Source organism: Lonchura striata, chromosome 23 (assembly GCF_046129695.1).
Source record: "Lonchura striata isolate bLonStr1 chromosome 23, bLonStr1.mat, whole genome shotgun sequence".
In the NCBI taxonomy this organism is placed as follows: Eukaryota; Metazoa; Chordata; class Aves; order Passeriformes; family Estrildidae; genus Lonchura; species Lonchura striata.
Window position 1 is genome coordinate 1,147,039 of NC_134625.1, and position 18,042 is coordinate 1,165,080.

Genomic DNA, 18,042 nt, shown 5'->3' on the forward strand with positions numbered 1-18,042 from the left:
TTGAGATACAAACATATCACTGAACCACCACTGCACTCCTCTGAGCTGTCATCCATTTGTGATGAATTTACAAAGAACAAAAGCTAAGTCACAAGACAAAGAAGTAACTTCAGAATTTATGTACTTTTCTTCTTACATTAATTTTTTTAGAGGATCCTAAGTTCACATCTTGGGTTCAGAAGTTCAGGGAATTGGCCAATGCTTTCTTTTCTTACTGAGGATGCTGTAGCACACTGTAAGCTTTACATCTCCATGCTCTGTCAAAACTTCAGCATCTCTCTCTGTACTCTATTATACACCCTTCAAAATACATTCAGTAAAAAATCCCCCAAGCTTTTAACATATGAAAAGGAAATCACTGGTAGAAACTTGTCATTCAGAGATTGCACTTTGTATCATTAAAAACTGTGCAATCTTAATGGGCCCAAGCTTCCTTCAAGACATGCCACAGTATTTCTGGGGTAATGCCACCATTGGTCTTACTTATGTATTACTGTAAACTGCAAGCAAAATTTGGCTCAACGTCTTCCTATATAGAATAGTTACTCAATTCTTTTCTAATCCTTCCTCATCTCCTAAAACTGAACTCTTATCCCACTGCTTCTTTCCTTAATCCAAAGTTAACACATGGAAGAAAAAGATTTTAAACTAAATAAACTGATTTCCCCAGTTACAAAGCTTCAAGGATTATTTGCTTGAATCATTTCCCTCCAATACATAGTAGGGAAAAACCAGCTCAGCCAGTTGACATGGAGCTTAGGCTCAAAATGTTTTCTTGCTAACACAGGTTTTGCTCTCAAAGGCAGGGTTTTCTACCCCAAAGAAGAACTTTATCACTAAGTATCATCATCATCTAAGTGGATCCAAACTGACGTTGTGGTTCCTCTTTGGCAATTATTTGCAAGAGAGTTCTGAGAGACACAGATGGTGCTGTGAGCAAGTCATTAGTCTGTGCCACAGCACCAGGATTCTGCCAGTTGTTTGAAGCACCCCTGCTTGCCAGTTTGGATGGGCCATGTTTCCATGCAAGAATTACTGTGATGGAATTCAATCAGCTCCAGCTCCTGACCAGTTCTCACTAACACCTATGAGATACTGGTCCTTTATGTGAAATTTGTCTTCCCCTCAGTGCAAAGAAAACTGCTAGGAATGAGATACTTTATTTGGCATTTGGAAATGGATACAACAGTGAAAGGAAGACCAGCTGACCCTGGCAGGCAGGCCTGGCATTTCCTGGGTTACAGTGGATGTGATCCCCCATCCTCTGTGCTTACCCTGATGCGCTTTGCTCGCCTCATGTCATCTGCTGTCATGGTGCTCTGCGTGGGCACCGTGTTCCCCTCGTGCTGTGGCTGTACATGGAGCACATGGTTTTCCTGCTGCTCCAATGCTGCCTGTGGCTCTGTTGGCACCGGAGTCTGTTCCTGCTGCTCCAGCCTATTCAGTGGGGCTTGTCCGGCCTCATCAAACTGCCCTTTGCTGGAAAAATGCAGCAAGTCCTGAAATCGCAAATCATACAACCAGTGATTATTCCCCCCACCCACTGAAAAACACTTTGATAATACTCATCAGACAACAAGATTTGTAGATATTCAATCACAAACTATAAACAAAAACAGCGTAGTGTAGTGTCTACACTAACTCCTACAATTCTCCTACTGTGTCCACTGCTGCTTTTGGCACCTACAGGAGCGTCACCCAGAGCACCAGAGAGGCAGTGCTGCAGGTAGGTGACTCTCCCTGGGCCATCCCTTTCTCTGACCAGCCACAGACAATTAGCATTACCCGGCTGATTAGCCAGACAATGGCCAACAAGGTTCTTCTGCCCTTAGACTATTTCCACTTTAAACAAAGCAACTACTGCAGACCCAGAAAAGGAGAGAATTTCTGTCTCGTGGAAACTGTTGTCACTTTGAAACACTGTGTGTCATTTTGCAGTGTCTTCTCCTTTCTAAGGAACTATCTAGAGTGCCAAACTAGAGAGTGACAAACAAGGTGATCATGCTGGGTGCTATGTGGTTTTTTTTGTCCAGTTTCCAGCTCTGCACACATCACTTCCATGTATCCCACAAAGCTGTTTATCCTCCCCTTTCACATTAGCATAAAAGGGAGGTGTTGTAAGCAGGAAGCACATGCCAAAAGTCTATATTCTTTTCCTGTGAGTTCTCTGGAATGGAATCCAGAGATAACTCTTCTGGAATGGAATAACTCTTCTGGAATGGAATAACTCTTCTGGAATGGAATCATCTACTATTACAAAAAAACCCACAAACAGATCCTTATTTTACACCATGTAATGCAACTGAAAAAACTTAAAAGCACAAGCTAGGAAACAGAGCACCAGAATTATTTTTGAATTATGTCAGCTGAAGGCTGGCACTGTCAAAACAGAAAAGTGGGTGTGGGAGAAGAAAACCAAGGAATGAGGCCCTTGCAAACTGTTGAGTGCTTACCCCAAAGAGACCCTTAGTAAACACTACACTATCTCAGTGTCCAGCCCAGGTCTGGGTGGCAAGTTTCCACGTTGGTGACACTCAGCTGTGCTCTCAGCATCCTGACTTTCCAGTTCCCAGGCAGAATTCATGCCCAGCTTTAGCGAGGTGAGCAGACCTCCAAGGGCTTGGGGCATCATCCTATCCCACTGCACAGACACACATGAGCCAGCTCTGGGCCATGATCCAAGCTGGCAGGACACAAGCCACCTCCAGTCCAGAGACCACTCACACAATGGACTGCGCCCAGCAAGTGTCATCTCCTCAGAGTGAAGAGTTTGGGACCAGCATTAGGTTTATTTGTCTAAATGAGGCTGGCATGTGCCATATCAGCCTGTAGAGAGGCTAAGCTCACAACTGCCTGCACCTAATGCAGCATTTAGGGCATTGCATCAGGAACTCACAGGCGGAGTATACATTCCTTCATCTGAGACAACACAGAGCCATGACCCAGTGAAGAGCCAGAGGAAAATTACCACTCCAGATATCAGCTTTCAGCTAAGTCATAAACCAGAGCACTGATCCCTTCTGCCACTGCTCATAAAGGGAATTAGTGGTAACCTAAGCATGGTCAGCATCAGAGAATTTAGTTTTTTACTTAAATGCATCATAATACATCCCTGCAGAATATAACCAACAGCTACAAGCAAAATAACATTTTGCAATAAGCCTGCCTACAGGAGGCCCTTCTGTTATTAAAACATCATAGAGAACCATATCTCAAATTGATTTAATTCTACCAGCAACAGTTATAAGAGCAGGCTGGTCTCACATTCCATAAAAGACAAATAGGAACCTAAATTCCTATTACAGTTTTACTGTCTAAATTACTTCTGTGAGGCTGCTAAACTGTCACAATAACCTAACTCACTACTAAGCACTTGCTGCAGAAATCCAAGTGATTTTACAGGTTTTATAATAGGGAAGTAGTGTGCTCTCCTGGCAGATAATTCCAGCTAGAAACCAAGAATTACTCATGTGTAAGTCCAAAGCACACCCTCAGTTTGCACTGTTGCCCCAAATTCTTTTAGTCAAGTGTTTACATTCCATGTGCTGTTTTTTTCCCCCCATCTCCAAAAATATACCTGTGTTCCTTCTTCACACTTTTCACCATTTTCACTGGTTACTTCCATGTGCATGAATTTGGGAGGGCGCCCAGGGCGTCTGCCTGGTCCAAATCTTCTCTTTCCTCGCCCGCGACCTCGACCTCTGGTTCTGAAGAATACAGGAGTGCTCCAGGTTAGATACAAAACAATACTGATTTGGATTCTCCACTAATTTTATGCTTTCTTTCTCAGCATTCCTATTTACCCATTCAACTCAGCAACAATAATGCAGTAAATAATAAAAACAAAATAAATTCTGGCAGAAAAAACAATGGGTTTCTGGCTGATATGTATTTATTTTGTGCATTATGAGAAGCCAAGGTTCAGAACACACTAAAATTTCTATCAGCAATCCTGGGACCAAGAGGACTACTTGCTTCCATCCAGCCCTCTGCCATAGCAGACTTCTTCTAACACCCCAGTTTATTTTGTGCTGGAAGCATTTTCAGCATGATGGAGTAAGTGCACAAGGAAACCCATTTAAAATCTGAAGCCATAACATTCCTCCCCAAAAAGCACTCAGCCGTTGATGTCAGGCACCAAACAGAAGGGAACAATTTTGTGTCAAAACAGAGTCACTTGCTACATTTCAGGGGAAAGAAAGCACCAATATCTTCTGCTCTGTGACAGGTGTTTGTAGATTCAGTTTTTAATAAGTCAGGGTAAATTATCTTGCCAGTGGTACAGTGAGGCACTAGAAGCCTTGTTTTGCAAGCTCTGTACTTCCATATCCCTGAGAAACAAAGTGTTTCAATACCGTGATAATGAAACATTACAAATATTTAAAGTCATTGTCAAAAGAAAAACAAAACAAAAAACTCACTAATTTCAACAAACTATTTATTTCTCTCAAGCTACTTGTTTCACAGAGTCTCTTATTACCAATCAGCCTCCTGCTGCCATGATTTTTCCTTTTGATGCTGAGTTGATCTCTCCTGAGTTGGTCACTAAGATCTGCAGGACAAAGCCCCTCCTTTCTGCATGTTTGGTGAAGCACCACAGTGATCCACAAGCGAAGCTAAGGCTGTCAGTACCTGCTGAAGAAGTCCAGCTTCTCGTCATGGGAGTTGAGGTGCTGCTGGAGCTGCTCTGAGCTCATGAAACGCCGATTGCACTCGTAACACGGCCAGTTCTTTTCCTGCTCCCTGAGCACTGTCAGAAATATCAGTAACACCATTTCACTTATCGCAAATTAAACACTTCATTTTTTTGCCCCCAGCCTCTCTGTCCTCTGTGGTCCAAATTTCTTCCCTGAAGGTTAGACAGGCTGCAGAATATCCAGCCTTGCTCTACTGGTCTTTGCTTTTATGTCCTCTGCACTGCGCCATGATCATAGCTCATCACAGAGACATGGAAAGATCACTGAGGACAATTCCCATGGAGTATCTACACTGTTAGAAATTCAGGGGGATCTGAAATTCACCCTTGTATGGAAGAGCACATACAGGAGTGTGCTTCTGGCGTAAGTTAAGGGAGACCAAGGGAAATTTCTAAATTTAAGGCAGTCACACAGTAGACAGTGAGTACAGAAACAGAACTCTTCCTGGGAGGAAGCAACCTAATGCTTCCCAGTAACTGAAGCAAAGGCTTAAATTGAGGTAATAGTCTCGTGAGAATAGTTATTGGAAATAAGCCCCAAGAAATGTAGATCTGGTTTAACTTTTCCCAGCCAAGCAGAAATTTGGGAGCACTATACAGGCCATATACTTGAAAGTACGGAATGCAACTCGCAACCACCACCACACTGAAAGCAGAAGATCCCAAGTTACCCTTCCTCTCCTCCTCAGTTATATCATGGATCTTCTGGTTCACAAACTCAGCATAGGAGGCAGCATACCACACCTGCAGCAGGAACACAAGGTAACAGGACACTGAGGTGGAGCCAAAAATAACGGAAATTTATTTGAAAATGGGTTTTAAGCAATACAGTTACTTCATTTGTCTCAACCACTAACTCTTATTGCTCCCTCCATCCTCAATAATAAAGTCTGGTAAGATCAGTGTGGCCCCACTGAGGAATGAAAGAGCTTTATTCAGGAAGTACATCCATTTAATTTTAAGGTCTAGCTTCCTAACACGAATGTTTATCTCGCACATGGTTTCCAGTAGCTCTAAAGGAAGTAAGATTAATCTCTCCAAACCCAGCTACATGACTGTAAAGGAAGAATGTCATCAGAGTACTGATACTTGTACCAAGAGAAATGGAAATGCTATTAATTTGGGGGATTTCCCATTTCTTTCCCGCTCTCCTTACATAGACAGTAGGCAGCACCATCTACATAGACTCATTTAAAATGCTTCTGAGCTTCTGAAGGATTGGAGCAATATGGTCCTGCTTCCCAAAACTAAAATCTGCCAGCCACCAGCATGGCAGACCCACTTTTGTCATACAAGGAATTCAAGCCTTCAGCAAAGGCAACCACAAGAGGCAGGAAGACAAAGTTCATTAAAGCCTAAAAGCAGATGCTCACATTTAGATGAGAATTCTTCCATCATTTCATTTGTTTGATAAAAAAAGAGTGGATTTCAGAAAGTATTTCTTAAAGAAGCTATTAACATTTTTATCACAAAAAACTCAAACAAGCTTGCAGTGGGCCACAGGCAAAGGTGAGTAGGATTTCAAGGACTCTTCAGAAGGTGTGTCACTCTGCAAAAATCCCACCAGCTGAACAAAGACAAAAGGCTGGAGCTCCTGGACTACACACCTGGCAGGCAAATCAGAACTTCCCAGCTTCAGCTACTTTCATCTATGGACAAAATGTGCATGAATGCCCACTTGGGGAAGAAATCAAGTTACCAAGCCTTTCAGTTAGCAAGCCATTATATCCCAAAAGACACTACTAACAAACAAAGCAAGAAAATTTATGCTCCATCAGGGAGGTCTGCACAGATTTAAAACTGTGTGACAAAATGGTTTTTGAATACACTTTTAATGGATTTGTAAGATTTCTAGTAATTCAGCTTAAAGAAAGTTAAGGACTGATTTCAGATAGTCCTGCTCTTAAAGGGTATAAATAGGCTTTTGCCCTGATTTAGTAAGTGCACTTACTAAACAATTGTTTTTTCCAGACAAATTGTTGAAATCTACATGCAAGAATAGATTTGAAGAACAACAAAATTTCCTGATGTCAAATTTTTTTGGTCCCCCAACAGTGCCCCAAAAAATGTTGAAAATTAAGGCCATCTCAGCCAGCCACACTGCTTTGAGCTCAACGTAATCAATTTTTAGAGGGAACAAAAGGCAAACCACAGGGAAATCACAATACCATTTTTCACATGCAAAGTCTCAAAAGCTCCAGGAAAGCCAGATAAAAGGAGAGACCACATTCACTTAAGGCCTCAGAAAACAAGCCAGAAACACACAGGACTAACTGGAAAGGGCATCCAGAATTTAAAAAATACGACTGCTGCAATAAAGTTAGACTGTATCAGCAAAATATATGCTGTGTAAAGCATTACAGGGAGAGACAAATAATTTACCTATTTTTATTTTAAACTTCCTCATGAGCCAGAGCTCATTAAAATGCATATGTTGGTGACTAACTACTTACTGACTTCAGTGACATTCAATTCAGGCCAGACTTTTTTCAGAGGAAAAAAGCTCTAAAACTATTCACATCAGTAGTTTTTGGCACTTACTAGGGATCAACTTTTAAGGTACTATTTAATCAGTAGAAAAAGAGAATCCTGACACAAGCAATGCCATACCTTGAGTTCCTGCTTGGGCTCCACATTTTTAATGGTGGTGTAATAAATGTGGTGGCCGTACTGATAGGCCACCAGATTCTGCTCCAGGTGGTTTTGAGCTGGACGCACAAACATCATCCAGTTACACAGAGCCTCACTGGAAAGTTCAAACCACAAGTCCTCTTGCAAGTCTCTGTCTTTTCTGTCACCCTTATCAAGAGAAACCTGTAGCAAAATCCAATTACATGTGACTGTAACTGCCTGGCAGCACATTCAAAATAATTTGAGTTACTAATTTGTGCCCCTGCAACAGTTACATTAGGGAAGCAATGAAGGCATAGCTAATTTTCTCTCTTTACTAACACAGATCCAAAAACAGGCAGAAAAATATTTAGCAACAGGTAACTAGGGAGGCACAATGGATCCTTCCAAGGCTTTCAGGACCAAGAATCATTCATTAAAGTGGTCAGGCATAGTATGAACAAGTGACTATAACAAATAACATACATGTAGCTGTAGCTTTAGTAGGGTACAGAAACATCAGTTGGAAGTTTCTAACTGGCAGACCCACTTTCTTTCATTTCTTGAGTCATGACATTCCCTCAAGCAGAAAGCAGCATTTCTTTAGCTGAACTTCTCTTGGTTGCTGAATCTGCCTATGGTCACAACTTGCTTGTCAGACACTGTCCAGAGCCCTCCTAAGACTGTGGATCTAAACTCCAACACATAAAGGACCAATTTTTTCTAGTGAAACCAGTAAATAAATGGATGAAAGTCACTCTAACCCATTTAACCCCATACCAATTACTTGGCAAGAGGAAAGGCATAAAAATATTTCCTCTCCCCAACATCTTATGAATTGAAAGGTAAGAAAAATATTTTGAACTGAGGCTACACCATGACACAAAAGAATGGCTGCAGAACATCCTTAGAAGTGGCTGTTATTTTTACGTCCAGATGCTGCTTCAGCTCATATGAAAGTGATTCACAGCCTTCCATGTTATGCACCCTAAATATATGCATATATATATATATATATATATATATATATATATATATATATATATATATCCCATCACCATAATGCCAGAACATTCACCAGGATTAGTGTGTCAGCCTGAATAACAGCAGATTTGAAGCCAAAACAATCTGGGTATATCTTAGTTATAGTCAGAGATGGAAGTAATAAAATATCTCTAGTGAATTGATGAAGGTAGAGTGACAGATTAATGAAAAGAAAGGCTTAGGCCCAAATTGATTTCCCCTTTTCCCACCCTTACCTTCAAATGGATATAGCAGTCTTTGAGCTCAGTCTGTCTGACCAGGGGTCCTTCCACAGGCCCAAACTGTGTACGCTTTGGGATGCGCCGTTTGGAGAACACACCTCCCAAAAACCTGTCTATATAGAGTACCAGGGGAAGGCTGGCCCTTGCCCTGGTCAGCACAGGCCTGTTTGGGATGGGATGCAAAGGTCCATGTTTCGGACACACTGAGGGATGTGCATTATTACACTCTTCACACCCTGCAACACAAAGGCAGAGAGGACATGACTTTTAGGCAGACACTTACACACCCGCACAGAGACAGCCTCATCTCTCTCTAAAAATCTTTAGCTCAGCTGTGGGAAAACATTTATGTCAATAGTCTGTCTACATTTTAAAATATCAGACAGGCCAGTGTCCAGCAAAATAAGAACAAATCAGCTCAGAGACTTCACTAAAGACAGAATTTTGTCTTTTCAGTCAAGCAGCCCAATTTGAATTCACATTTCTGGGAATCAAGACTCACACTTACTCATTATTGCTAAAATCTGAATGGTTTTTGCCTCTCTTTACTAAAGGTCTAATGGAGAGGGAAGAAAAAAAGCAGGTAGTACAGGAAGCAGGTAGTACACTACATATGACTGCACATGCTTACACAAATCATTAGGATCAAAGGGTCGAGGTGGATCTGGATCCCACTCATCCATGTCAGTGTCTTCCCCATCTTCATCCTCATCTTCATCATCATCTTCTTCCTCCTTTGTTTCTATCCTTTCCATTTGATTCCGCAGAGGTGCTAAAGGATCAGAACCACCCACAGCCTCCATAGGAGGTAACACCTGGTTATGCACCGGTAATGATGCCTGAAGAGAGAATTCACAAACAATTCAAGCTGATTCATGAAGAAAACCACAAGGACAAGCAATGAAGGTTATTGCTAGTCTACCCTTCCTGCTGCATCTAGTAATAGAGAGGAGGACAAGGGAAGGTGCTAAAAGACTGCCAAGGGATGTTTTCCATGGCTGGCTGCTACTGATGGCCTCATTCAAAATACCTGTATTACTCCCTGGCTAGACCCTGCCAAGGACTCGGTTCTCAGAAGAAACTGAACTCAGAAGAAGTTCTCAACCCTTGCAGAAAGTTTAAAACCAAGTCCAGGCTCTATAGATATTACCTAGAGCCTAAAGCTGTATTTTAATTTCTTTTGTACAAGGTAGAGAATCCTGCACTTTGGCATACAATCTTCTCTTTACAATCCAACAAAACCAATCTCCAGAGTACAAAGGTAAAGGTCAATATGGGGTGAGGTAATGTGGAGACTAGATATAAACTACAGAACATGAAGAACAGTTGAGGGCATTGCATTCTTCCACTAATTTTCAAGTTTAGCCCTTTCCTTCCTTAAAAGAACTGCAACATTTGAAGTATGGCATATATTCCATCACCCACACAGGATTCTCAGGTAGAGAACATGAAATATTACACACAGCAGAGCTGCCTGAAAATACTGGCAAGGAAACCCAGTGGATGTTGCTGTGACAGTCAGCACTGCACCTTCTGTTAACTTCACTTTTCAGCACTGACAGAATTTTAAGGTGGCTGCTCACAGAACCTGTGAATCTGTGAAACAGGTTTCTCTGTATATTAAATATATGATATCCTAAACCACACAGTGAGATATCCCACATTCCACAGTGAGACTAGGGAATACAGTACAAATCTGCACTACAGCTTTCTCACATCTCCTCCCATATCACTTAGTCACATTTCATCCCCAGAGGTGATGGAGCAATGGAATCAGTACACTCGTACATGAAAAAGGAAGGGGTGCCTGGCAACTTACTCTATCTGCTTGTGGCCCCTGCTCCAGAGCCACTGGCTGGGGGGGGTCAGCAACGCTGCCGAGCACAGACAGGTTGGTGGGATTCATGCTCTGCGCAGCAGCAGGCAAGAGCACAGTTACCTAAAATCACAGGCATTCATTTTAGCACTGCAGCATTTCCATCAGTCACTTAACACATGGGCAGGGACCAGCATGCATAGCTTCCTTGAGGCCTGCACTCTACTCAAAAATCATTCCCATGATTTTTGGGATTCAAATAGGGCTGATGGGCTTGGACAGAACCTGCAGCTCCTGGGACAAAGGGAAAGACTTCAAATCTATAGACTTCACAAATTCTGAATTACCTATTACACATTTTTAAATTAAGGTCATGTGTTCAATTGCACTAAAAGGAGCTCTTTAGATCTTGGTAAAACCAGTGATTTGGTTAAAGACTGGTAAGACTGGTAAAACCAGTCTCTTTTCCTCTATGCTCAAATTTACTTTCATTTTCAAGGGAAAAGGTAAAGAAGGACTGAAAAGCATTTCCTCTTTTCTTGACTTTTTCTTTCCTCAAGCAAACCCTGCTGAAGGCTGAGGGGTTTAGAACTAGATAAACTTTAAGGTCTCTTCAAATCCAAATCATTCTGTGATTCTATGATCCAGGATCCAAAAAAAAAACCAAGATGGTGTATTGACCTCATGAAAAGATCAAGCTTTCAAACAAGAGGATCCCAACAATTATTTTTCTTTACATCTGGTCACTATACATTTTTGTTTACATACTCTTTTTTTTTGTGCTGTAACAACCACATTAATGCATCTCATCCATTCAGCAATAAAACAAAGCACAACTAAATCCCCTAGGAATCACCTTTCCTGCCTTTTTTTTCCTGCTTATCGAAACAGGAATTTGCACCATTATTTCACGTGACTTTCCATCCTTCTCTACAGCTGATATCGTGTGGCTTCTGGTTTGTGTCTCTGACTGTTAAGCAGCTTTTATGCTAAAATCCAAGCTCCTGCCTCTCTGCAGAGTGCTTAATAAATATCAGATAAAACTGAGAACAGTGAATTAGGCCAGTAGTGAGGGAGCAGAAAACAAAATCCATAATGTAAGCACTCAGTCTTAGTACTCCAAACTAGTTGCTTTGTTTAAAGAGGCATTAAGAGCAATTTATGAAACTCCTGAAAAACAACAGCAAAAAGACTTCAGGGAATGGTGCCACAGTGAGGAGGAAACCACCATGCCAGTTTGGCATTGACATTTCTGAAGCCAAGTGACAACCAAGAGGCATCATTATTCCTCCAGTGTGCCAGCAAGGAGAGGGTCACATAGACTTGGATCTATTTGTACCCCTATTAGCATTTCCTACTATTAATCACACCAAACATACCCTTATTTGCACTTCCATGTTAGGCACTGCATGGATTATGGGCATTATTTTTATAAACCTCTCACTCTTTCTACAATAAAGTTTCTTCTGAAAGACAAAAGGAGCTTTAATTATTATTTTATCATTAGTTGTCAGTTCAGGGATGTCTCACATGAAATGCCAATATAAAAACAGCTGCAAAGGCAGGAGTTGATCTAATGATAGATTAACTATTCACCAGAAAATGAATATATATGTTAGGACTGCTGTCAGACTATGTTAGAATGGAAGACAGACTGAGGACACAGAGCCAAGTACTTCTGGAATAATAATGGCAGATCACCTCTGTTGTAACTGCCATCTGCACTGTGCACAAATAATCTCCTATTTTTAACTAATACTATATTTGTGAAATGAATTTTAAGACAATTAAATAGGGATTTCTGGCTTCTTAATGCAGGGAAATTGATGGAGTAAAAAAATTCCAGAACAAAACTTCAGAGAATGAAAAGAATGAGAAGACAGGTAACACCTTTATTGTGTCACTCTTTGTTTCCCATCTGTGCCCCAACAATTCAGAAGGTTTTTTTAGCAAGAAAATTTGCTTTCAGCACAGATTCAATCCCGCACTCTGCCCCAAGACTGTCAATAAACACACATTTTAATGATGGCTTCGGTGATGATTTGGATCTAGTACATCCATTCACACATGTCATTAAAGACCCACCAAGCAGTAATGATTTTAAGTCTACGACAAGCAGAGATCTGAAAGCAACACAGATCTGAAAGCACCTGTCTAGAGCTGATTACCACAGCACAGTCCCCAGAGATACCAGTAAGAGTTAATAAAAAACTTCCCCATCCATGATGGATGTAAAAAGAATAAGGAAAAACTATCATAACCTTATAAACACAGGCTGCAGTTTTATTCTCTTCCCAGCCCACCTCACACTGGCAAGCTCAGCACACCTGATAAGGGAGCCAGTCACTGAACTTCAGGTTTCACACTTAATTTCCTGTGACATTTTAGTAAACCTAGAATTTAATCCAATTTTTCTATCCCTCAAGAGCCTTCTGTGGACTCCAAGGCATTTGGATCAGAATGTGCATGAGGACAACTGAAAACCCCGCCTTTCCAAAATGGCACATTCAGATGACATCAGCCATATCTGCTGCAGGGACACTGTTGAAAGATTTTTTCATGCTATCTGGGGCAGTAAATTAGAATTCTTGTTTTAATTAAATTCTTGTATTAATTAAAGAAAACTAACTAAAAAAAAAAATCTTAACTTTTACTGTCATTCATGCTGAAGGTGGTCATTGGTCTTGATCAGGGTGACAGCACAAGACTGTCACTGGACAACTTGGAAGTCCCAGCTCATTACCCTGCCGCACCACATGAATGTCCCTTTACCTTCCCTAACTGCTCCCTCATAATTTTAGGCCCAAAATGAATAGTATCTCTTCCTTACCTGCTGGGTGGTAGCATCCTGTTGGACATAAGCCACTTGGGACGGATCTGTAAACAGAGTCTAGACAAAGTGAAAAAGGCTTATCAAACCAGCCATGGGGGTTTTTACTCCCAACTCACACAAAAGTTACCTTGCCACTACAAAACAACCCACATTTGAGCGTTTGTCAGCTTCTAACCTGCCTGTTACCACAGCAAACTACTTCAACTTACCCAAGTAGACCTACATACACAGAAATTAAAATTTAGGTAATGCTCCATAAAGAGTTAATATATTTATGCAGCACATTGCATCTGTACAGCTGAAGTGTTTCACAGGTTTTTTTGGTTTTTTTTTTTTATTTACCAAAATCACTTTGTCAGTTGTTGATTTGATAAAATCTACAGGATGAAATTCAATAGCACTATCTAAGCCCTCAATGTGTAACACTTAAAAGCAGGATAGAAGGTAACTGTGAGCATTTTCTTCCTGAAAATTCACAAGACTGCTGCATGCTTTCTTCTGAAGAACTATCATGCACATCCTATATGGGATTTTGATATGGCCAAGATGCTGTTTAATTTCATAGAAGCCATGCCAACTCCAATATTCAGCAAGAACAGCCTTGACAGAATCCCAGGAAAAGCAACACTAAGGATTGACTGAGGCCAGCCTTACTTAGCCAAAACTTGAAAAATCCGAGCTTGCAGCAGCCTGGCTACAATAAAATAAAGCATGGTGCAATACAAATTCCTTTAGTGCTGTGATAATTTCATCTTAGATGCAGAAGAGTGTCTGAGTATTACACATCTTTTGACACAATGACAGCATTCAAAGTTTTGGAGTTAGCTGGCCAGTAACTTCCTGGGAGATGTCCTCTTAGGACATCCCTTCACATAGAAGCTGGTTTTCTGGGACAGCTGAGAGCTGCACAAGACTCACTGTGTCACATGAGGCCCTGCCAGCATGACAGGGGTGTCAGGTACATGCACTTCGCAGCACAGCTAATCTCCCCTGTCAGTAGATATTATAAAACACTCCGGACAAAGCAAGCCTGTTCCTTTTTAATCCGTCCACACAGAGGCAGAGATGCATAGCATATTGACCCCATATGAACATGTGCTGCAAGGGAATAAAGGCTATTTTATATGATTATGCAGAAGAAAATGAATATAAAAGTTCTATAAAATCAGCAACCCTGCAGAGACCACAAAATTACATTGAATAAACAGAGGTGCTCTGCAAAAAGACATGACTGTTACTGTAACTATCAATTATGACAACTGTATTACAAAAAACAAAGACTATGTTCCTTCCAGAAGGAACATATACGGCTCTTAGCTTTTTACTGGATAAAAGAGGCAGAACTTCTGGTGAGAGGATCCTTGTTTTGGAAAACACCTTTGAGTAAATCATAATCTAATCCACCTTCAGTGAAGTAACCAGCATTTCATAATTCATAGCCTCACCATCCTTTGATAAGCAGATTTGCACATCAGACAAATGAACAGCATGAAGTCCCTGCTCAGCAGTGGGCAGAGAAAACTGCTGGGAGCGACTGCCTGCTATTTTCCAGTCATACCACTTGGCTGGTAACTGGCCTTCATCCCAAACAAGATTGTTGTGTTTTCTAGATGCCAAAAACAGGGTGAGCTCAGAACCACACATGCCTGTGTAGCTTCCACGGGGTGGATGTAAACGAGGGTGTGCTCCGAGGTGTCCACAGAGGTGTAGGAGGTGCCATCAGCCGTGTAAACCACCTGCTGCGCAGGGCCGCGCTCCTGCTCGTCACTGTACATGATCTGGGCCACTGCCCCCCCCTCGGGGACAAAGTGCACCTGGGGAACAAACAGATCCTGGACTCGCACCAACATAGGCCAGTGGGACGCAGCACCAGAGTCACAGGGTGCCTTGGAAAGCAGAGAGAACTTGTGTCCCAACTAATCTGAATGCACTGAAAAACATATATTTCAAATCTGACTCAATTATTCTACCAATAGAAATCTGGACACAACTCCCATCAGTGTCTGGCTTTACTCTGCATTGCAACTCAAGATGTAACTGCTACAAAGGGCACCCACTCATACTTAGTCCTTGCATGATGCTTTGAAAATTTTTAAGGGAACAAGTTCATATTTTAACTGATGTATCTATTAAATGTATTGGGATATTGTTTCCCTTTATGATTATATCCCTTTCAGGATTTATGATAATTACTTCATTCAGATAGTTCTGTAGTTAGAGGCAATTTGTGCTGTCTGATGAGAGGCTAACGGAATTTATTAACTCTGATACTCCTCAAGTTATAGTACTGCAGTTCTCAGAGCCAGCAGCAGAGCATATTAGACTGCTTTCCTACAGTGTGTATGTGCAGCATCAGTAGAAAATTCAACTATTTAAACAAACAAACCTATACCTAAAAACATTAAGCACAGATTCCAAGGACTACTGGAACAAGTTATATCTAGGGCTGCACTTTAAATCTAAACAAGTCCGTTTTACCAGAACATCATGATCATAACTGATGATCAGTGGACTATATTAAATGAGCCAGACTCCAGTGAAAACAGGAATATCTTTAGCTTTTGCCATCCTTTACATGCTGAAAAGCATTTTCAATGCATAGGAAAAACTGGACAGTGAGCAGAAAACCTAGTTTGAATACAAGTATTCATAGTCACATAAAATTCTTTCACATAAAATGATACCACAGTTACACATTTTGTTTCGTTTTTTAGATTATGCTTCAGAAGACACCTGGTACTCCCCCGTGGATGCTCAGTGCTGATTGCATACAATAAATATTCTCACAAACACTACAATTTCACATTTGGAGAGGACTCTGTAAATACTCAATAAGCCTTAAAACTGCCTGGTGCAAACAGCAGCATGGTCATCCCATTGTAAAGAGAAGGGAACACAGGCCGTTGAGAACTGCCTTTCTTTGCAAATTTCAAAGCTGGAAATTACTAAGAGAGGCAGGATTTCTCAGCTTGTGGGTCAAATACCATGCAGCACCCTTTTCCTACCATACTTAAAAGAGTAAATCAATTTACAGAATGCCAGAAATTCCCAGCTGTGTTGTCTCAGAGGCAGAGGAACAAGTTGTATACAGCAGAACCTGACTGCATTAGTCACTTACAATTAATATTTCTCCCTTCCTCATTACCCAGATGTCTGGCTGGAAAAAAATTACTCGTATTACTTACCCCAGGGTCCACCCACAGTTCCATCTGATTCAAATGATGCCATCAAAAGCAGCTGCTGCTGAGCACAGATTTTGTTCATTATTCTGAACACCCTTTACTCTCCCACATGGTAATAAATGTATTTGGATGCTGAAACTTCTATAGCCACTGCTTAGTTTTGTTCAGCTCACTTCAGAGCTCTGTGTCTCCACTGCTGCATTTGCACAGCTCAGTTTCTGAAGCTTTAACCTCAAATCACCACAGAAATGTTTGTATTTCTGCTCAAATGAAAGCTCAGCTTCTAGACTCTAAATCAGGGCCAAATGGGAACTAACCCTCCCCACCAATCCCAATCCAGCCCAAGCAGAGGCAGAGCCCTGGCTAATCACCTGAGTAGTGTTCTGGTCCTGTCCGGCAGACTCAGTCCACACCTGAGGACTTTCCTCTTTCAGATCCATCTCCTCCCTGCCTGTGTGCTCCATGAGGGGAAGATCTACTGGAGTAATATCTGGCTGAAGAGATTCATCCGTTCATTGTGTTTCTGCTTCCAGAAGACAAGGTGATCTTCAGCAACATGCCTGTAAAAAAACAGGGAACAGAGACATTAAAACCAGCATGACACATGGCATGGAACTATGAGGGATTTGTTATTATCCACTACCACACTTCAGTAACACAGAGTAAAGCAGGTTTGGCTTTACAAACACCTCCTACAAGACCTCTTAAGTTATGGGAACAAGGGAACAGAAATCTTATCTCACTGAGCATGGTCAAGTCCTACTGGTTCACCACTTTCCATATCCCATTAAGGAGGAAACAAATCAACCATTGCACCAATTGCACTGCAAGATTACACTGAATTCTTCCTGCATGTCTTTCCTTGGTCACAGACCATCCACACTCATTGTCCTTCTGGCACCTACAGGCCTAGAAATCAATAAATAATGCAAAAAATGCACCTGAGGCTTCCAACAAGAAAACACTATATTCAGAGATGCATCATCAGTTCCTCAGTTTGCCTGAATGAGGTTTTGTTTGAGCACCAACTGGTTTTCCATGTACAGACAGATTTGACCTTGGACAAAACCCCAGTCCTAGGTTAGTACAGTGTTACAATAGCCAACTACTAAAAAGGAATAATGAAACTTAAACTCTCAAAGATCCTGACAAACTGCTTCCAAGCTTGACTTTATTCACCTCTTGCAATTTTACTGGGGCCTCTCAATCTGTCATTGCGATCCCAGAAGGGTAATTTATAGCTCTGGTGATTGTTTGAGTTGGTGGTTCAGCACCTTCCCAATCCTTCATCTCTAATGTTGTATTAAATCACAGGCTAGGAATTAGCATGAGGCTGAGCCCATTTCATTTCTCAGCTACTCCAATTAACTTTATTTTATATCCAGTGCCTTGCTGGGCTGATCCAACACCAGTACCCATCTGTGCACCAGGAAGGAAGCAAAAGGCTCCTTGCTGATGCTTTCATTCATTTGCATTTTAAATGCAAATTATTTTAGTCATAATTTATCCCTATAAATACTAGCATTTGGCTTGTCATTGACAAACTGAAAAATAGATAAGGAGGAGTAAAAAAAGCAGCAAGTACTTTCTGAATCCTCCTAATTTTGCCAGCAAGGACTAAGATGTGCAGACCTGAGCAC

General features: G+C 41.3%; 1 protein-coding gene across 4 annotated transcripts in view; it reads right to left on the reverse strand.

The window, feature by feature from the left end:
• PRDM10 (PR/SET domain 10) overlaps window positions 1-18,042 on the reverse strand; it is a 42,063-nt gene that overhangs the window by 15,444 nt on the left and 8,577 nt on the right. For all 4 annotated transcript variants that reach the window (XR_013341123.1, XM_021531074.2, XM_077787962.1 and 1 more), the window contains 11 exons: window positions 16,774-16,962; window positions 14,867-15,034; window positions 13,218-13,277; window positions 10,391-10,510; window positions 9,203-9,410; window positions 8,566-8,807; window positions 7,307-7,510; window positions 5,368-5,440; window positions 4,633-4,750; window positions 3,578-3,707; window positions 1,275-1,499 (listed from right to left, as the gene is read on the reverse strand). Coding sequence is in view for 3 of the 4 variants with exons in the window: in XM_021531074.2 (XP_021386749.1) it covers window positions 1,275-1,499; window positions 3,578-3,707; window positions 4,633-4,750; window positions 5,368-5,440; window positions 7,307-7,510; window positions 8,566-8,807; window positions 9,203-9,410; window positions 10,391-10,510; window positions 13,218-13,277; window positions 14,867-15,034; window positions 16,774-16,866 (1,641 nt within the window). In the remaining variant the exon portion in view is untranslated. The remainder of the gene's footprint in view (window positions 1-1,274; window positions 1,500-3,577; window positions 3,708-4,632; window positions 4,751-5,367; window positions 5,441-7,306; window positions 7,511-8,565; window positions 8,808-9,202; window positions 9,411-10,390; window positions 10,511-13,217; window positions 13,278-14,866; window positions 15,035-16,773; window positions 16,963-18,042) is intronic.